Raw genomic sequence first — 22,322 nt, 5'->3', positions numbered from 1 at the left:
TCGGGAAATATCGGGATCGGCAGATACTCAAACTAATACGATTGGGATCGGATCGGGAGCAAAAAAACATGATCGGAACAACCCTAGTATTTATGTTTGCAAATGGTGAATTTCTAGTAGCAAATAACATTTAACACAAAAAAATGATACTGCTTATGAGCACACTCATTTTGTAATGTCAGTTATACCCACGCCAATAAACACTTGAGCACAGGTGCACGTGATGATGGGTATTGGTAAGTAAGACGTCACGAGGAAGGGCAGGCAATCTGGCGTACACCCATTTGATTGGCTGGAATAGTACCAGCATTGATAACATCTGCAGGAAGCATAGTCTTTATTTACCTTCACTTAACAATCCATGTTTTTTCAATTCCATCAAGGAAAAGTGGCTTCACATACAAATGTTCATAAAAATGAATTTGAATGGATGTTAACCAGTATTATTCAATTCAGCGCTATCCCTCAGCTTGATAAAATAGCAATCATTCCTGAGTCTACTTTCCATTCAATCAACAAACATGCTTTTCATACCTTTGTGTGATCCCATATGACACTTTTTTCCTCTCTTGGTTGGAATCCACGAGGATCAAGGACACCAGGATTTTCCTATTTTGGCGAGAACAGGAGGTGGGTGAGAAAAAACACCCACCATCTATACGCCTCACCCCTTGATAAAAGTTCAACGCTCACTCCCACGGCAAAGTTTGTGCGAGAGAAAATGCTGCTGTCCGCTTTGCTGATGCTCTGCTGTGTAGGCCTGCCAGAGGCCACGATGACAGGTAATCTAAAAAAATATATATAAATATATATTTTCAGAAGACATTCAATTGAACAAGAAATTTTATCTCTCAACAGGAGAAAGGAGCCTGACACCCCTGATGTTCTCCACACCAGCCACCTACGTGCCACGGAGCACAACCGCGTGCTTCCTGGAAGACGTGCTGGCCGCCATGCGAGAGGCTTTAGGGGTCGGTGGCCAAATGATGCCGGGTGCATTTGGAACGTGCGCGGCATCTGGGAATCTGGTGGTCTTGATGGACTTGGCAAAAGACGCAACGAAGAGGACAGGAGGTGGACTGGAGCTCCTCCATTCCACTGAAGGTAATGATGTCAAAACCTGAGGCTATTATAAAACTTCATGGGCTTTAATTGGAAGGTGAATGATCATGTGTATCACCATCGATGGTGATAGTCACCATAGGCAGTTTGACTTTGTGGGGAGGGGGAAACATGTTGATGACAAGGGCGTAGGTTTGCATAGAGACGGTAGGGAGAGACACTACCAATTTTTCAGGATGCTTAAATTGTCCCACCAACTTTTAAGCAAACTTATTTGCGTTATATAATGACTTTAGTTATATAGGTCATTTAGATTGTCTTCCTATATCTGTAAGGATAGAATTGATGCAACCATTATTAAGTGAATTATAGAACTTTCATTATGTTCAGACTTACATTGACTCCTTTTCACTCACTGAATGTGCCAGTCCATTTTTTCACTCAAACACGTTTGATTGGCTGATGACTTGACCCCCCCCCCACACACACACACGCATTCACAGCCCGACAGAAATACAACATGCCGCCTCCCCCGCCCCCTTCGAAGACGAGGGATATTAGAAGTTTTTTTTTTCCGCCAGCAGCAGCCCCTCAAAGTAATGTAAAAAGACGTCAATGTTCTGGAGGTGGGGTACACAACACTAATTTTGCTACTGCTACCGTGCTTCAAGTCAATTTTACACACTTAGAGTTCTTGAAATAAGAGCTTGCTGAAAATAAGCTTAATAGACTTATTTTAAGCAAAAAGTTTGTATATTTATTTAATCTGAAAAGAAAAACTAGTTTGTCAGAAATGTTCTTAATTCAAGAATATTGTTCAAAACATTATTTGAAAGCAATTTTTTTTCTTGATTTAGGTGAAAAAATGACCAACTTTTAGATGTATGGGCTCAGTATGAACAAATAGTAATATTTACTTGAAGTAAGTGGAAGAATCTGACGCATTAATGTGTTAACTAGGCTTTAACACTCAAAACAAGATGGAGAAAATTGTTTGACTAGATTTAACGAAAATGATCAGATTAAGACGTTATAAATTTGAGGTGTGAAAGTTAGTACAGGTCAATACAGATTTACTTTGCATTAATCATTTAGCCTATTAATTAATTATGTTCACATTGGTGAGAAATGTTGCCGTGACCCCCGTTCACCCAATATGTTTGGATTTATTAATTTCCCGTCACCAGCAAAAAGTGTACATGCAGGTTATGCTGTTATATCATCCCTTCCAATAGTGAGAAAAAACCTACGCCCTTGGTTGATGACCCCGAAACGCAATGTCAGCAATAAAATTAACAATACATACATACAATACATATAATAAATGTGGCGGAAAACACAGACAAGGCTTAAAAAGCAGTTTCTGCTCTTGCACCCCTCTTTAAAATAATCTACTGTATTTTAAGCAAAAAGAACTGTTGTGTTTGATAGAACAATATGTCTATATACTGCCATAGCAGATTCATGGCGCATTAAGTGCCCGAACTATTTTAATTTGTCCGTTTTACCCTGGAGACCCCGGTTTACAGACGTAGACGACAGAGGTAAGTAATTATATTTATTATTTGAAATGTCTGTCATTTTTTGCTTAGAATCATTAATTGATGTCTAATATTTAATTAAAAAAAAAAAAAAAAAAGACTTAAAAAAATTATTTACTCGCATATTTTAAACTTTTAAACAAATTACTTCACAATTAAAAAATTAGCGTCTGTAAAAAAGTCATGGATATCTACCTCATAACTATCGTTCAATTGTATTTTTTTTTTTTCGTTTCTGTCGCATTTTCCCCAGCATTTTAGATGATCAATAATCAATCCAAACAAAGAAAAAAAAAAAGTTTAAAAGGGTAAATATTAAGGCTTTCAAAATTATCCTGTTAACGGGTGTTAATTATTTTTTTATAATTAATCACGTTAAAATATTTGACGCATTTAATGCACATGCCCCACTCAAACAGATTAAAATGACAGCAAAGTGTCATTTCCACTTGTTACTTGTGTTTTTTGGTGTTTTGCCGCCCTCTGGTGGCGCTTGGGTGCGACTGATTTTATGGGTTTCAGCACCATAATTATTATTGACATCAACAATGGCGAGCTACTAGTTTATTTTTTGATAGAAAATTTTACAAACTTTATTAAAACAAAAACATTAAGAAGGGTTTTAATATAAAATTTCTATAACTTGTACTAACATTTATCTTTTAAGAACTACAAGTCTTTCTATCCATGGATCGCTTTAACAGAATGTTAATAATGTTAATGCCATCTTGTTGATTTATTGTTGTAATAAACAAATACAGTACTTATGTACAGTATGTTAAATGTATATATCCATCTTGTGTCTTATCTTTCCATTCCAACAATAATTTACAGAAAAATATGGCATATTTTATAGATGGTTTGAATTGTGATTAATTACAATTAATTAATTTTTAAGCTGTGATTAACTCGATTAAAGATTTTAATCGTTTGACAGCCCTAGTAAATATATGAAAATGAAAATCTCGACCACTCCTTGATATCTGCATCGCGACCCTTGTTAATATAACCATGTTTCACCCATAAAATCCCCCTAAAATCCGGCTGTGGCTATTCACAGCTGTGTCTTGACACTGGGTGATACATGCTATATGGAGTTTTTGGATTGAAAAGAAGTAAGTACGCAATAATATCTCTTTAAAATCATGGTGTCTTTAATTATGTTCTCGCGTGCTCTCACCTCCAGTTAAGGTTTTGCTGTTTACCTTTTTTTTTTTTTTTTTTAAATAAAAATGCCCCCCTGTTCAAAATTTTTCTTGCCCCAGAAAATTAAGATTTTAAGCTTTCCAATGATGTATCACATATGCATATAGGAAATTTGGCCAAATTGGGGGTCTCAGTGGAACTTCAAGTCACCTGAGTGTTTTCTGCCATATATATATAATATATGTACACGTTTTGACACTTTTCGTGTTCAATCCGCTTCTTCAGGTGTAGTTTTAGGCAGGCAAATCAAAGGACAGTCTCTAAGGTGCTAGTCACATGATTCGTTCGAAAAATAATTTTGACCGATGACTAAATACTTCGTAGGATTCTTGTTCATTTCATTCATTTTTGTTTTTTTGTTTTATTGCTTTCCAACTTTTACAGACATTTTAACGGCTAGGTCTTTATTTTAAAGGGGAAAGTCAGAAATGTTGACATTAGACTTAATCTTCAATTTAACGTGGGTTTAATTAGTTCGTGGAGTTGATTTTAACAAATTCCGTGCAGTTTATTCAGTTATTTGTTCGTTTCAGTGGCTAAGCTAGCGCGAGTCGATGGTGCCTGCCTAGCATGCCATAAGAAACGATATTAACAGATTTAACATAGTCAAATAAATTAAAAAAGCAGATCATTGTTCGAAATACCCATGCGGCCAAAACAGTATCACACTAAACTGCAGTTATTATTTTCATTCTGCAGGCATATTTTTTTTAGATGCGTAATGCGACCACAATATAGAGGAGTGCTCCTGCCACTCGTGCTCATTCTATTGGAGTGTGTCCCTTTCGTTCCCACAAAAAAAAAAAAAAAAAAAATTAGCGGTGAAAAAATAGATGTGATATCACTAGCTTAGCCACTCTGGAGCACTGAAACTAACAAATTGCACGGAATTTGTTGAAATCAACACCACCGACTAATTAAAACCCGCTAACTCGAAGATTAAGCCTCATTTCAAAAATTCTGAACAATCACCGTCAATGGCAGGTGATGAGCTAAATAAGCCACTAAAAATACATTGAGCACAGCTGATAATTGGGTCATTCCAGAATTGGGAGATAGTTTATGTTCCACCTTTCAAATTTAAACAATCTACATACAAAATACTAAAACAGGTGTCCAAAGAAGTGCCATCGGCCCATTTTTATTGGCTTGCAACAAATTATGGAAAAACATAATTGAAAACGGCCTGCATAAGAAGCTTGAGTTCAGCCAACATTATTAAGCTTCAACATGAGATGGCGCATAAACAGTGCCTCTCCATTACTTCAGGGGTCAAAACTTTAAATGCGGAAATCAAGGTAAGAAACTGTTGAATTTCAGTGGATGGAAAGGTACACTTTCATAAATTATAGATTCAGGGCCTATTATTACTTGATTTCAAGTATTCATTTGTTTATTTTCAGACATTTTGAGCTTCCAGCTGATAAAACCCATATTTTTACTTTCCTCTTGATTAACAGTAACAGCTATCTTCCACCGTTGATAAAAGGGATAACATTAATAAGAATTTGCAACCCTGTTACTGGAATCATGCCAAATATTGTAAATATCAAATAAATTATGTAATTAAAAAAAAAAAAAAAAAACTTTCTCTGTAAGTTAAGTTTTATTACAGTGCTGGCCAAAAGTATTGTCACCCCTGCATTTCTGTCAGGTAATGCTCAATTTCTCCCAGAAAATGATTGATATTACAAATGCTCTCGTAGTAATATCTTCATTTATTTTGCTTGCAATGAAAAAACACGAAAGAGAATGAAAAAAAAAAAAATTATTATCATTTTACACAAAATGAGCCAGACAAAAGTATTGGCACCCTCAGCCTAATACTTGGTAGCACAATCTTTAGACAAAATAACTGCGAACAACAGCTTCCGGTATCCATCAATGAGTTTCTTACAATGCTCTGCTGGAATTTTAGACCATTCTTTTTTGGCCAACTGCTCCGTGTCTCTGAGATTTGAAGGGTGCCTTCTCCAAACTGCAATTTTCAGATCTATCCACAGGTGTTCTATGGGACTTATTGCCGGCCCTTTAGAAGTCTACAGTGCTTTCTCTCATACCATTTCCAGTGCTTTTTGAAGTGTTTTGGGGCCATTGTCCTGCTGGAAGACACATGACCTCTGAGGGAAACCCAGCTTTCTCACACTTGGCCCTACATTATGCTGCAAAATTTGTTTGTAGTCTTCAGACTTCGTAATGCCATGCACACGGTCAAGTAGTCCAGTGCCAAAGATAGCAAAGCAACCCCAAAACATCAGGTAACCCCCGCCATGTTTGACTGCGGGGACCGTGTTCTTTTCTTTAAAGGCCTCATTTTTTTCCTGGAAACTCCATGTTGATGCCTTGTCACAAAAAGCTCTACTTTTGTCTCATCTGGCCAGTGAACATTCTTCAAAAATGTTTTTGGCTTTCTCAGATAAGTTGTGGCAAACTCCAGCCTGGCTTTTTTATGTCTCTGGGTCAGAATTGGGGTCTTCCTGGGTATCCTACCATATAGTCCCTTTTCATTCGCACGCCAACGGATAGTACGGGTTGACACTGTTGTACCCTCGGACTGCAGGACAGCTTGAACTTGTTTGGATGTTAGTCGAGGTTCTTTATACACCATCCGCACAATTTTTCGTTGAAATCTCTCATCAATTTTTCCTTTCCGTCCACATCCAGGGAGGTTAGCCACAGTGCCATGGGCTGTATACTTATTGATGACACTGCGCACGGTAGACACAGGAACATTCAGGTCATTGGAGATGGACTTGCCTTGAGATTGCCCATGCTTCCTCACAATTTTGCTTGTCAAGTCCTCAGACAGTTCTTTGGTGTTCTTTCTTTTCTCCATACTCAATGTAGTACACACAAGGACACAGGACAGAGGTTGATTCAACTTCAATCCATTTTAAATGGCTGCAAGTGTGATTTAATTATTGCCACCACCTGTTATGTGCCACAGGTAAGTAACAGATGTTGATAATTACACAAATTAGAGAAGCATCACATGATTTTGTGTAAAATGATAATGATTCCCCCCCCCCCAATCCTCTTTTGTGTTTTTTCATTGCAAGCAAAATAAATGAATATATTACTACCAAAACATTTGTATTTGCAATCATTTTCTGGGACAAATTCAGCATTATCTGACAGAATTAGAGGGGTGCTATTACTTTTGGGCTCACTGTACCTGTTATGTAGCAGAACACTACAGAAGTGAAGGCTTATTTTTCAAAATGTTTCAAACCAACATGTCCATCAAATTTGGAATGACAAACTTGCTCTTTGTTAGTGTCTTTGGTGGTTGAAGAGAAGGATCAGGAAGCCCTGATGCTCGACTTTGGCTTCCCACAATCCCCTTTGCTCCAACGCAAGCCATTACTGCTCTTGACCTTGGAACATCCGGTCAACAGAGGTGACCTGGACCAGATCACATTCACCAGTCAGTCTCTGTATCCCAATACACAGGTAAACTCCATCACAGTCTAGACAATTCAGTGGTATATGCATGTCCACAATATTTTTTGTTGCTGTTGCTTTGCAGGCGGTGTGCTTATCAGAAGGAATGCAATATATTCTGCTGACAGGACAAGGAGCAACGGCAGACCTAAGATGGAAGCTCTCAATTGAAACAAAGTCCTTGAATATGAGTATGTTTTTGTTGTTGTTGTTTTGCTTCATTATTTTTTTTAGATTCATATTTCTATAAAGAGAAAAAAATATGACAACGCCAACAACTGTAAACGTACACATATTGAGAGGAATGCAAGACAATTCACATTTTACATGTTCAATTTGGCTCAAAATTTGGACACTTTGACACCATTGAGTACAGAATGATATTGACGGGGCGCGGGCCGATTAATAGGGGGCCTGCATTGTTGGCGTGGCCGTCCAAGCTGACCCAGTGGGATCACAAAGAGCTTTTTTCCTTGAAAATTCTTGTGAATAAATGCTTAAATCCCTGAATTCTTTATAGATATGGACGTAAAACAGTCTCGATTCTTAGTTAAAAGCAAATAAAAACGTGCAGTTAGCATTTATTTTACGTAAATATGTCGAAGTACTATGCTAGTCGGTCAGTCAATGTGGCGGCCGCAATATGTAAACAGAGCTTTTCCGGAGAAAATTCTTGTGAATAAATGCTTAAATCCCTGAATTCTTTATAGATATGGACGTAAAACAATCTTGATTCTTGGTTAAAGGCAAAAAAAAAAAAAAAAAGTGCAATTAGCATTTATTTTACGTAAATATTGCAAACTATGATGCTAGTCTGTAAGCAAATTAGCGGCTGCCATATTAGACAAATCACTTTTTCTGTGAAATTCTTGTGAATAAATCCCTAAATCCCTAAATTCTTTATAGATGTGGACGTAAAACAGTCTCGATTCTTGGTTAAAAGCAAAAAATGTGCAGGTAGCATTTATTTTACGTAAATATTGCTAACTATGAGGCTAGTCAGTAAAGAAATTAGTGGCTGCCATATGTAAACAAAGAGCTTTTTCTATTGAAAATTCTTGTGAATAAATGCTTAAATCCCTGAATTCTTTATAGCTATGGACATAAAACAGTCTCGATTCTCGGTAAAAAGCACAAAAAAAAACAAAAACGTGCAGTTAGCAGTTATTTTACATTAATATTGCGAAGTATAATGCCAGTGCTGTAGCGGCTAATTTCTCCCATTGACTTTTTCCACAACGTTTTAAAATGCATGCATGGTATGAAAAATATAATCATTACCTTGAATTCTCGAACAAATCACTCCTGAGACAATCCTTCCTGTTTGCATGCGGTACAGCTTTCGTATTTTTTCAACCTAAATCCGGCGTTTGACCGACTGCGAATAACTAAAGCAGACTGTAGGACAGCCCCTACTTGAAGGGGTTGCGCAGTGGCTGGCGGTTGTGACCCGTCAATACAAATATGAAGTCTATGTTGAGACTTTCTAGTTATATACCGGCAATCACTTTATCTCCATTTAAAAAAAAAAACAAAAAAAAAACGTTTTTGTGATAGAAAAAAAAGGAAAATGAACATTTGGTGAGGGAGACATTTTTCATAAGAGATAAAGTTTGACATTTTGCTTATTGACATAGAAAAAAAAATTGCCTAATTTTTTGTGAAAGGATCCAAACTTTGGTTGTGTTTTTTTCCTAAGCCTATCTTTGGGGAAAATGAACTTTTTCCTTTGAAAATATTCAAAGAAATTGTTTCTTTTAGAAAAATGAACACTCTGGTTGGACAAAATTTTAGTTTTTATCTGATGATTCCAATTTGTTTTTGTTTTTTCATTCTTTTACCAGTGTTGCTAATTTGGGAACATAGTGAAGACTGTAAAGAAAAAAAGTCACGTTTTTATTTAAAAAAAAAAAAAAAATTTATTCTTTATTCTTTTTTTTTTTTTTTTTTTTTTTTGGGTATCTCTGGTGTAGTTTTTTGTATCATATTATTAAGTATTTCCTTAAAAAACGGTTTTTGCCATACACACACTCATCCATGTGTCGTTATTGCAGAGAAAAGAATCAAAGAACTTCTTTCGGGTGGAAGTACACAAAGCAGCAGCGTGACTCCAGTTCTTCTTTTCCCTCGTGAAGACATCAGGTAGTCCTACTTTTACTTTTGATACAAACCATCATTTTTATCATCCTGAAGCAGACTGGAAAAAGTAACAATCTATTACATCTACTCAAGTAAAAGTATTATTACACAGATGAAATTTTACTCAGGTAAAAGTACTGGTGTACAGTGGTATGAAAAAGTATCTGAACGTTTTGGTATTTCTCATATTTCTGCATAAAATCACCATCAAATGTGATCTGATTTTTGTCAAAATCACACAGATGAAAAAACAGTGTATGCTTTAACTACCTAAAACCACCCAAATGTATATAGGTTTTCATTTTTTATTGAGAATGGTAAGAAAACAAGGATAGCATGCAAACAATGACAGAAGGGGGAAAAATAAGTAAGTGAACCATCACATTTAATATTTTGTGCTCCCCCTTTTGGCAGCAGTAACTTCAACCAGACGCTTCCTGTAGCTGCAGATCAGTCTGGCATATTGATCAGGACTAAATCTTGGCCCATTCTTCTTTACAAAACTGCTGTAGTTCAGTTAGATCTCTGGGATGTCTGGCATAAATCGCTGTCTTTAGGTCATGTCACAGCATCTCAGTGGGGTTCAAGTCTGGACTTTGACTTAGTCCCTCCAGAGCATGTATTTTGTTCTTCTGAAACCATTCTGAAGTTGATTTACTCCTGAGTTTTGGATCATTGTCTTGTTGCAGCATCCATCCTCTTTTTAGTTTCAACTGTCTGACAGATGGCCTCAGGTTTTCCTGCAAAACATCCTGATAAACTTTTGAATTCATTCTTCCATTAAGGATTGCAAGTTGTCCAGGCCGTGAGGCAGCAAAACAGCCCCAAATCATGATGCTCCCTCCACCATCCTTAACGGTGGAGAAGAGGTGTTGATGTTGGTGAGCTATTCCATTTTTCCTCCACACACGACGTTGTGTGTTACTCACAAACAATTCAACTTTGATTTCATCAGTCCACAAAATATTTTGCCAAAACTTCTGTGGAGTGTCTAAGTGCCTTTTTTTGAATATTAAACAAGCAACATTGTTTTTTTTTTTTTTTGACAGCAGTGTCTTCCTCTGTGGAGTCCTCCCTTGAACACCATTCTTGGCCATAGTTTTACATACAGTATAGTTGATGTGTGCATATAGATATTGGACTGTGTCAGTGATTTCTTTAGCAGACACTCTAGGGTTCTTTTTTACCTCGCTGAGTATTCTGCTCTGAACTCTTGGCATTATCTTTGGTGGACAGCCACTCCTTAGGAGAGAAGCAACAGTGCCAAACTCTCTCCATTTGTAGACTTCTCTGACTGTCAATTGATGAACATCCTGACCTTTAGAGATGGTTTTGTATCCTTTCCCAGCTTTATACAAATCAGCAATCCTTGATCGCAGGTCTTCCGACAGCTCTTTTGACCAAGCCATGATTCACATCAGACAATGCTTCTCATCAAGACAATTCTTACCAGGTGTGTGTTTTATAGTGGGCAGGGCAGCTTTAAACCACACATCAGTGATTGGGCACACACCTGATTTAAAGTGTTTGGTAAAAATTGGTTTCAATTCATCCTTAAGTCTCCTTAGGCAGAGGGTTCTATTACTTATTTTTTCCCCCTTCTGTCGTTGTTTGCATGCTATCCTCATTAAAATATTGAAATCTATAAATGTTTGGGTGGTTTTACTTAAAGCACACAGTTTTTTCATCTGTGTGATTTTGACAAAGATCAGACCACATTTGATGGTGTTTTATGCAAAAATGTGAGAAATTCCAAATAGTTATACTTTTTCATACCACTGTGTATAAATCTACTTTAAGTAAAATATAGCCCTTTTAACATTAATTCAATGTAAAAGTTACTCAGTTACATTTTGCGTGTGGGGCAAACACTTTTGTAGAAGGTAATTGACTTTCTTATATATATATATATATATATATATAAGTTGTAAAGCAATAAAACTGCAACACAAATGAATGAAATGAACAAAAAAAAACAGTTTTATAATGGGTCAAAAATATTTTTCGAGCACCTTAGACAGTCATTTGCTTTGCATATAATTTAAAAAATATATATATATATAATAGAGTAAAAAAAAAAATAATAATAATTTATTTTTTCTTTGATTGAAATTTTTTTTTTTTTTTAATTAAAGCAAGTTTTGGGCGGATTGAATGATTTAGATACAAACGTCCTAATCATAATATGGCCCAAAAACAAAAAGGATTGCTTCAATCAAAGAAAACTTTTGCAATGAAAAATCAAGTGTTCATATGCAAAATTTTCAATCTCAAATATTTTTTCGCATTCAAAAACTTTTTTCTATGATTGAAAATTTTCTTGAAATGAATTGAACTTTTTTTGTTGAATAATAAAGACACAAATCTACCTCCATATGGCGCCGCCCAGGGGATACAATTTTTGGCTGGGGTAACTACATTGGCACGACACCGGGGGGCGTACCAAATTCAATGGATGACGATCTTGGCGAAAAGTATTGCCTAAGTAGCCTGATTTAGAATTCCCTACAAGAATGATGGGAAACAAAAAACGCTCATTGTCAACTTATTATTTTAAATATTCTTGTAAGTTAATTTTATTGCTGACTCTGCGTATTTGGGTCATCAACATGTTGTGCCCCCCCTGCCCCAAAAGTCAAACTCCGCCTGTGCTACCGGTACATTTTTACACACTGTACAAAACGGTTTAAGACAAATGACCTTGATTGATTGAGTACTGCTTTCAGTGTGATGCAAATTATGTTAGCTATGCTAATTAGCGACATTATGTTGCAGCCATACCATTTGTTTCTTCAATGCTAAGCATACTAGCTTGTAGCTTGTTGCAAATGCTATTTGAAGTCAGCCTTATAATCAGGGGTGCACATTAGTTTTTTGCCCAGGTTCTCAGAGGAGGACCTGGAGATGTGACTTGGTCCTCATTGAGCTTGAGAGCCGACCCGCCTGATGCGATAAATTTATGACAAGCTTTACTTAGAGCCAATTAACTTTAATTAATTATATTAACAATTAATGCTTGATTAACATCAACTGGCACAACAAAATTGCCATTACTTTGAAGTGATATGTAAAGAAATAAGAAGCACCAATTCAAAATAAAGGGCATTATGCGGCTCCCACATTAACTCCAAGCCTTTTTAAAAGTGGGATATCCTCCTCATAAGACCTCATTGAACGTGCATGTTTAGCTTTGTAAAATGCGAGCATAAACACGTTTGTCAGTGCATGTCGCTGTTCATTACCTTTATTCCGCCACTTGTCCATAGGGCGAGTGGGGTCCTGTTTGACATCGATAGTTTGCTTAATTGCCACATGCTCTGTTTTTTTTGTGCTTTTCAAAGTTTGGATGGCTGAAATTCTTTGACCCTACATAAAATGCGCTGCTCTTATCGGCGACATTGGGATTCTCACGGCACATTTTGTACCGCATTTCCGTGCGAGCATCATTTGCTTCTAACCATGGTACCTCCTGCAGCCACTTTTCAGCAAAAGTCCTTTTTTTCGGTAGCTCCGGTGACGTCTCTGTCGTCTGTCTGTCTTTTGACGGGGGTGGGGGAACACGGAAGTAATTTAGTGATGGCCAAATGAAGCAATGAAGCTTTGCAGCCAATTGGTTTGCACATGTAGCAAAGCTTAATGGTGCTTCATTTACCCTATGGCGCCATCAAGTGGTCTAGAAGCCCAAGAGGTCAACATTGTTATGAATTCAATGGCTATTTGCTGAAGACAAAGATATGAATGTGCTTGTGTTAGTAATTTAGTATGTGAACAAAATTCAACAAGTGCTAAGGGTAATTTGTTATTCATTTTTATTTAGAAATAATAGCTTTCCCACAGTGGCTGGCTTTAAACAGTTTCTTTTTTTTTTTTGGAAAATATTTCACCAGCTTTAGAAAATATTCTTTCACAAGGCACAGATGAAGCTGGGGTGCAGAGAAATGTGAGTGCCAGTTTATATAAATTTGGGTAGGTATTCTTTTGTGCCTCCCAGTACACTAATGGATTGTTCATTCTGTTGATGTTTGGTTCAGATAGGTACACACACACACTCACATTTATATTATAGTTTTTCTCCCTTACCTTATTGAAAGCAATCAAATCAAAATGTTCCCATACAGGGGAGGATCGCTCTTTTCGCGCAGGTTCCATCGCAAGCAAAGGACAAGGCTCGAAAAAAGATTGCACTGGTTGCACTGTTGCGCACAGATGTAACAAGTACAGGAGCCCGAAATCCACAAAATGTGAGATAACAGGCGATCGCCATTGCGTTTTGCAACCAATTTATACCGTAGTCTGTCCTGTTTTTGCAATGTGCGCCAAACGTTGGATCACTTCCGAAGCACTCACGAGATTCAGCCGGCCGCCGGCGAGGCTTTCCACGTCATCATTTTCGGGTTTTGCCGAAATGAAGCGTGCCTCGCTATAAGCTTCGTGGAAACCCCCCTCCCATTACTCGACACAAGCTTCGGAACCTCGGCTCATTTCGTCCCATCACGAAAGTAATTACTCAGTGTGGCCTGCCTCTTCAAAATTTTGAGAAGTTATTTTCTCGTGTCCGCCGCAAATACAGTGGTCAGCCATCGGTACGCAAAAGCGTATGGAAGCCGTTGAGGGCCAGAGCATTTGTCTACGTCCAGTACGCATGCGCGCATGCGGACCACTTATGTGCACCCCTGCTTATAATACTATTATGACATGCTTTGACTTGTTCTGTTTACAAGAGTCATGAATATGAGATATATTGATTCACTCCATTTTGTCTGTGTGCCTTTGATAAACACACCAGTATAGTCAATGGAGCGTGTACTTTACAATAGCTTTAGATTTCGCAATATTTGACCTCTTCTCAAATGGTTTAGTTTGTCATAAATAGTGCTGCAACGATTAATCAATTAACTCGAGTTATTCGATTAGAAAAAGATTCGAATAACATTTTACTGCTTTGGGTATTTGTTTAATTAAAGTGGCGTTGTAATGGTTCGTTTTGAAAGTGTTTGCAATTAGTTTTTTTTTTTTTATTTGGGTGGACACACCGCCCTCTAATTGCAACAGTGAATATGATATAACTCATTTCACATAGCTGAATGCAGCTGCTCCCGTTAAGACCAACATAAGCTAAGTTTTTGTTTGAGCTAATGATTTTTTTAATGCATTCAGAATTTAGTTTATAGGTATGTTTAGCTTTTTTTAGTAGTGTATTTTTATGGGAATGTGTTTGAACCATTGGTTAAGAACATTAAAAAAAAAAAAAAGTTAGCATTATATAGCATTTAAGCTAGCGGAATTTTGCTATGTAAGTTAACCAATTGTTCTTTTGTTGTACTTGCATTCTCATTTATTAATTTTTTATACCGTTTTGAGGCTCAGCACAGGTATTTTAATTTTTTATGTTCCTTATCCGATGACTCGACAATTCGAACAAACTAGTTCATCGATTAAACGACTATTAAAATAATCGATAGCTGCAGTCCTAGTCATAAACACGATAAATTAAATAATTTTACTGTACACATCAGAACATTTATGAAATGCTTTCAAATTTTAGCCTCCCACTCTTTGCCCGTCTCGTGCTCTTTTCATTCCTTCTTTTTTTAATAAAAAAAAAAGTTTAAAAAAAATAAAAATTACAAGTTACATGAAAAAAAACTAGTTAGTAACAATAGTAGGAGTAAATGTAATTCATTCATTCATTGTACATTTTATTTGTCAAAAGCACAAGTGCTACCGACTCTTCTCGATCCATCTCCTTCCTGTGCGAGCTGCGCCGCTTTCTGAGCGGTGTCCTTCCTCAGAACCGTCCGGACTCTCCTCCGCTGCGGCTGGACTCTCTGCAGGCGCCGCCCCCGGTCACGCTAGGCCCGTCCTCCAGTGAATCCGTTCTGGCGGAACTTATCAACTCGTCGGCCCCCACCGTATTCTCCTTCACGGGCTCCACTTATCACGTCCACCGGGGTGAGCTGGCCATGCCCCCGGGCCTGATCGACGAGCTCAGGCAGAGTTTGGAGCTCAACATGGCGCAGGTCACAGAGGTCCTACGAGACAAGGGTGATAGCCAGAGGAGCATCACGAGGCTACAGAGGCTTTGGGAACTATGCGCCTTTTCCAAGTTGAACCCTGTATCAGGTAACTCAGAAGCGCAGAATAGTGAAGATTTTGGAATATGGCGGAAAACACTCAGGTGACTTGAAGTTCCGCTCTGAGACCCCCAATTTGGCCAAATTTCAAAGTTGTCCGATATGCATGTGTGATACATTATTGGAAAGCTTAAAATCTCAATTTTCTGGGGGAAGAAAAATTTTGAACAGGAGGGCATTTTTTGAAAAAAATGTTTTTTAAAAAAACAGCAAAACCTTATCTGGAGGTGAGAGCACGCGAGAGCAGAATTACAGACGCCATGATTTTAACAAACTATTATCACGTACTTACCTTGTTTCGATCCGAAAACATCATGTAGCATGTATCACTGAGTGTCAAGACACAGCTGTGAATGGCCACAGCTGGATTTTTTGGGAATTTTATGGGTGAAACATGGTAATATAACAAGGGTTGCGACGCAGAAATCGCAGACACCAAGGAATGGTCGAGATGTTCTTTTGCATGTATTTACCCTTTTAAACTGTTTTTTTTTTTTAATTTCTTTGTTTGGATCAGCTCCATATCATCTAACATATTGGGGAAAATGCGAAAGTAACAAAAAAAACAATTAGGCGATAGTTATGAGGCAGATATCTGTGACTTTTTTTACAGACACCAATTTTTTCATTCTGACATCATTTGTTTAAAAGTTTAAAATATGCGAGTGAACAATTTTTTAAAGTCGTTTTTTTTTTTTTTTTTTTAACAAAATATTGGACATTGAATAATGATTCTAAGCTAAAAATGACAGACATTTTGAATAATAAATATAATTACTTACCTTATTTTTATGGCTGGGTTGAAACAAAAGCGGTTGCGCGATGTCTGTAAACAGGGGTTTCCAGGGTAAAAGGGACAAATTAAAAATAGTTTGGGGGCTTAATAGGCCATGAATCTGCTATGGCAGCATATAGACATATTGTTCTATCAAAAACAACAGTTGTTTTGCCTTAAAATACATCAGTTTCTTTTAAAGAGGAGCGCAAGAGCAGAAACTGCTTTTTCAGTATTGCCTGTGTTTTCCGCCATATAATGTTGGGTTCTTTCAATGGAACATTGGTTAACGTTTGGAAACAAATGAAATATTTGATTATTAAGGGTGTAAATCATTAAAATGTCAATTTATTTTGGAGGGGGACAATGATACGATATTTGCCAATGTTAGTCTGCCGCAATTTTCTTCGATTTTCTTTAACTGAAATTTCTTACCCCACAGGAGAAAGCCAGTACAGCGCGTTCCTTTTGTTGAAGGCCTTAAAGATGGTTAGCCGTGAGGTTTTACCCAAACCGAGGGCCACCCGAGCACAGCCTGACCCCTCGACCCAGAAGGACGCGTGCCGCTTGAAGAGCCTCACTGTTTCCCTGCAGAGTTTCCTGGTAGGTCCCAACACGGCCAACATCAACAACTGCCACGGCCTGTGCACCTTCCCGATGGTCAACACCAAAGACCACGCCGTGCTGCTCAACTCTCATATTGAGAACGGCAACACGCAAGAGCGGGCGCCGTGTTGTGTTCCGGTTGCCTACGAGTCTCTGGAAGTGGTGGACTTAGACCAGCATGGCACGCATCTCTATAAGCACCCAGATATGGTAGCGACGAAGTGTGAGTGTCGCTAAAGCTAAGTCTGCTAAACCAGCGTGTCTGCTTCATTCGCAACAAATGCACTTCTCGTAACTCACTGGCTGTCGTTGACAGTAAATGATTGTTTCAGTGCCATTGACAAAGATACAGTGGGGCAAATAATTATTTAGTCAACCACTAATTGTGCATGTTCTCCCACTTGAAAATATTAGAGAGGCCTGTAATTGTCAACATAGGTAAACCTCAATAATGAGAGAAAGAATGTGGGAAAAAAACTCAGAAAATCACATTGTTTGAATTTTAAAGAATTTATTTGCAAATAATGGTGGAAAATAGGTATTTGGTCAATACCAAAAGTTCATCTCAATACTTTGTTATGTACCCTTTGTTGGCAATAACAAAGGCCAAACATTTTCTGTAACTCTTCACAAGCTTTTCACACACTGTTGCTGGTATTTTGGCCCATTCCTCCATGCAGCTCTCCTCCAGAGCAGTGATGTTTTGGATGTTTTGTCGTTGGGCAACACGGACTTTCAACTCCCTCCACGGATTTTCTATGGGGTTAAGATCTGGAGACTGGCTAGGCCACTCCAGGACCTTGAAATGCTTCTTACGAAGCCACTCCTTTGTTGCCCTGGCTGTGTTTTTGGGATCATTGTCATGCTGAAAGACCCAGACACGTCTCATCTTCAATGCCCTTGCTGATGGAAGGAGATTTTCACTCAAAATATCTCGATACATGGCCCCATTCATTCTTTCCTTTACACAGATGAGTCGTCCTGGTCCTTTTGCAGACAAAACAGCCCCAAAGCATGATGTTTCCACCCCCATGCTTCACAGTGGGTATAGTGTTCTTCGGATGCAATTCAGTATTCTTTCTTCTCCAAACGCGAGAACCTGTGTTTTTACCAAAAAGTTCTATTTTGTGTTCATCTGACCATAACACATTCTCCAGTCCTTGTGGATCATCCAAATGCTCTCTAGTGAACCACAGAAAGGGCCTGGACGTGTACTGGCTTCAGCAGGGGGACACGTCTGGCAGTGCAGGATTTGAGTCCCTGGCGGCGCATTGTGTTACTGATAGTAGCCTTTGTTACTGTGGTCCCAGCTCTCTGTAGGTCCAGTGGCACCCCCACGGGGTGGCCAGGTGTGGCCATGGCCACCCCTATAAATTTGTTGGCCACCCCACTGGCTACCTCGCTTGCCAGTATATCGTTAGATTGTTGTAGCATCAGTTATGCATTTCATCCCAAATGCAAATCTGCCAGCACCTGCTTTTCCCCAGTAATTATATTGTTTTGTCAAATGTACACCTTATGCCTAATATATACATAACACAATAAAACAGAATTGTTATGGAACTCAAAATGTTGACTGGACAGTTATGGACTATGCACATTAAATCATTCGTAACATCAAATATTACACAATACACCAAAGTATATCAGTAACCGTGTCCTTAAGTCTTTCTGATAGTTTCCCCCTGACCTTTTTACTGCAATAATATAATGAAAACCTGAAATTACGGCTTTTAGTTTTGGTGTGCCACCCCAAGATTTCAAGTGGCCCCATCTGGCCACCCCTATGAAAAATTTCTGGAGGTGCCACTGTGTAGGTCATTCACTAGGTCCCTCTGTGTGGTTCTGGGATTTTTGCTCACCGTTCTTGTTATCATTTTGACGCCACAGGGTGAGATCTTGCATTGAGCCCCAGATCGAGGGAGATTATCAGTGGTCTTGTATGTCTTCCATTTTCTAATAATTGCTCCCACATTTGATTTCTGTACACCAAACGTTTTACCTACAGTATTGCAGATTCAGTCTTACAAGCCTGGTGCAGGTCTACAATTTTGTCTCTGGTGTCCTTCGACAGCTCTTTGGGCTTGGCAATAGTGGCGATTGGAGTGTGACTGACTGTGTTTGTGGACAGGTGTCTTTTATACCGATAATGAGTTAAAACAGGTGCCATTAATCCAAGTAACGAGTGGAGCCTCGTTAGACCTCGTTTGAAGAAGTTAGACCTCTTTGACAGCCAGAAATCTTGCTTGTCTGTAGATGACCAAATTCTTATTTTCCACTCTAATTTGGAAATAAATTCTTTAACAATCAAGCAATGTGATTTTCTGTTGTTTTTTTTTTCCCACATTCTGTCTCTCACGGTTGAGGTTTACCCATGTTGACAATTACAGGCCTCTCTAATCTTTTCAAGTAGGAGAACTTGCACAATTGGTGGTTGACTAAATACTTATTTGCCCCACTGCAGAGATATCCAGCCAGTACAGTTGAAATTTGAAATGATCGCTGTCACCCTCCCAGTTCAAATGAATTGAACGTCTATCGCCGTCAATGGCAGTGAATTAAATAAAGGTTCCTTTTATTTACATGTATTTACACTGCTGGCCAATTCGGTCAGAAAATGCTCAATTTCTCCCAGAAAATGATTGCAAGTACAAATGCTTTGGTAGTAATATCTTCATTTATTTTGCTTGCAATGGAAAAAATCCAAAAGAGAATTACAAAAAAAAACAAAAAAAAACTATCATCATTTTACGAAAAACGCCAAAAATCGGCTGGAAAAAAGTATTGGCACTCTCAGCCTAGTACTTGGTAGCACAACCTTTAGACAAAATAACTGCGAACCACTGCTTCCGGTATCCATCAATGAGTTTCTTACAATGCTCTGCTGGAATTTTTGACCATTCTTCTTTGGCCAACTGCTCCCGGTCCCTGAGATTTGAAGGGTGCCTTCTCCAAACTGCCATTTTCAGATCTCTCCACGGGAGATCTATTGGATTCAGGTCTGGACGCATTGCTGGCCACTTTAGAAGTCTCCAGTGCTTTCTCTCAAACCATTTTGTGGTGCTTTTTGAACTGTGTTTTGGGTCATTGTCCTGCTGGAAGACCATGACCTCCGAGGGAGACCCAGCTTTCTCACACTTGGCCCTACATTATGCTACAAAATTTGTTGGTAGTCTTCAGACTTCATGATGCTATGCACACGGTCAAGCAGTCCAGCGCCAGAGCAAAGCAACCCCAAAACATCAGGGAACGTCCGCCATGTTTGACTGTGGGGACCGTATTTTTTTCTTTTCTTTGAAGGCCAGTTTTTTTTCCTGTAAACTCTAAGTTGATGCCTTTTCCCAAAAAAGCCCTACTTTTGTCTCATCTGACCAGAGAAAATTCTTCCAAAACATTTTTGGCTTTCTCAGGTGAGTTTTGGGAAAATCCAGCCTGGCTTTTTTATGTCTCTGGGTCAGAAGTGGGGTCTTCCTGGGTGTCCTACCATCGAGTCCCTTTTCATTCAGACGCCGACGGATAGTACAGGTTGACACTGTTGTACCCTCGGACTGCAGGACAGCTTGAACTTGTTTGAATGTTAGTCGAGGTTTTTTATCCACAATCTGCAAAATCTTTCTTGAAATCTCTCGTCAATTTTTCTTTTCTGTCCACATCTAGGGAGGTTAGCCACAGTGCCATGGGCTTATTGATGACTTATTGATGACACTGCACACGGTAGACAAAGGAACATCCAGGTCTTTGGAGGTGGACTTGTAGCCTTGAGATTGCCCATGCTTCCTCACAATTTTGCTTCTCAAGTCCTCAGACAGTTCTTTGGTCTTCTTTTCTCCATGCTCAATGTGGTACACACGGGGACACAGGACAGAGGCTGAGTCAACTTTAATCCATTTTAACTGGCTGCAAGTGTGATTTAGTTATTGCCTCCACCTGTTATGTGCCACAGGTAAGTAACAGGTTTCTGTTAATTACACAAATTAGAGAAGCATCACATGATTTTTCAAAGGGTGCCAATACTTTTGTCCGGCCCATTTTTGGAGTTTTGTGTAAAATGATTATGATTTAAATTTTTTACCCATTCTCTTTTGTGTTTTTTCATTGCAAGCAAAATAAATGAAGATATTACTACCAAAGAAGTGTAATTGCAATTATTTTCTGGGAGAAATTGAACATTATCTGACAGAATTGCAGGGGTGCCAATACTTTTGGCCAGCAGTGTATGTAATGGGTACACGCGGGTCCGTAGTGTGTGATGCGTGGAAACCTCCCTCACGATGCCTTCAAGTGGGTGCGCTGGCAGGTGAAGTTTTAACCCAGGCCTTCCTTTGGCCTAGTGGTCACCACATCTGCCTGCCGTGTGGACACGTCTTGTGGCGCGGGTATGAGAATTGTTCAACCGGTTACATTTATTCACACAGTTCTGATAAATCTGATACCTATCGGAACATTTCATAGCTGTCCAATCAATATTCATTCTGATACGTTTATTTTGCTGGCATAAATATTTAAACATCTTTCATACAGAGTGTCCCAAAAGTCATTGTATATATATATATATTTGGTTTATTCTGTATTCATATATATTTTTTTATCTTCTTTTATTTCAGACATTTGAATTCACCAAATTCTTGTCTTTGTTTGCTATTAAATACATAGTACGCTACGGTGTTGACAATGGTGTTTGTTTTTTATCATTTTAAATCTGAAAGTAGGAGTCCATCATTGTTTCGTGGTTTTAGGCTTGAGAACGCCTTTACTGCCAATGGGCTTTTTCCGTCTCCTTATCGCGCCAAGTTCTTCAGATGCCCACCATGATGTGAACTTATCCCACAATGAGATCTGGAAAGAAAAGACATAAAAGGTTTGCAATTTTTATTTAAAAAAAAAAAAAACAGCACTGCCATGAGCATTAATAAATGCAAGGGTGTTGGTTGGCATAGGGACAGTAGGGACACAACACTACCAACTTTTCAAGATGCTCAAATTGTCCCCACCAACTTTTAAGCAACTTATTTGCATTATATAATGAATTCAGTTACATAGATAGTTTAGATCGTCTTCCCATATGTTGTAAGGATAGAATTGACCCTACCATCATTAAGTTAATTCCTTTCATTAGTTCTGACATTGACCCTTTCATTTGCTGCATGTGCCAGTCCATTTTTTTCCTCCTCAAACAAGTTTGATTGGCTGATGACTTGACCCCCCCCATACACACACCCGCACACACACGCACACACACGCACACAGCCCCGACATAAATACAACATGCCACATCCCCCTTCGAAGACGAAGAATATTAGAAGTTTTTTTCCGCCAGCAGCGGCGACTGTAAGTATTGTAAAATTAGAGTGGAAAATAAGTATTTGGTCACCTCCAAACAAGCAAGATTCCTGGCTGTCAAAGAGGTCTATCTTC

General features: G+C 38.5%; 1 protein-coding gene across 1 annotated transcript; it reads left to right on the top strand.

Moving 5' to 3' along the window:
• Nucleotides 1-22,269, top strand: amh (anti-Mullerian hormone). Its single transcript, XM_057841228.1, has 7 exons — nt 1-782; nt 859-1,104; nt 7,087-7,262; nt 7,339-7,444; nt 9,308-9,395; nt 15,106-15,515; nt 16,744-22,269. The coding sequence occupies exons 1-7, from the start codon at nt 551-553 to the stop codon at nt 17,142-17,144; spliced, it is 1,659 nt and encodes a 552-aa protein (XP_057697211.1). The 5' UTR covers nt 1-550; the 3' UTR covers nt 17,145-22,269.
• Nucleotides 22,270-22,322: the final 53 nt, after the last annotated feature.

The sequence above is a fragment of the Corythoichthys intestinalis genome, chromosome 7 (assembly GCF_030265065.1).
Source record: "Corythoichthys intestinalis isolate RoL2023-P3 chromosome 7, ASM3026506v1, whole genome shotgun sequence".
NCBI classification, from domain to species: Eukaryota; Metazoa; Chordata; class Actinopteri; order Syngnathiformes; family Syngnathidae; genus Corythoichthys; species Corythoichthys intestinalis.
Note: the sequence above shows the minus strand (reverse complement) of the source record. Positions and strands in the feature narration are given on the sequence as shown.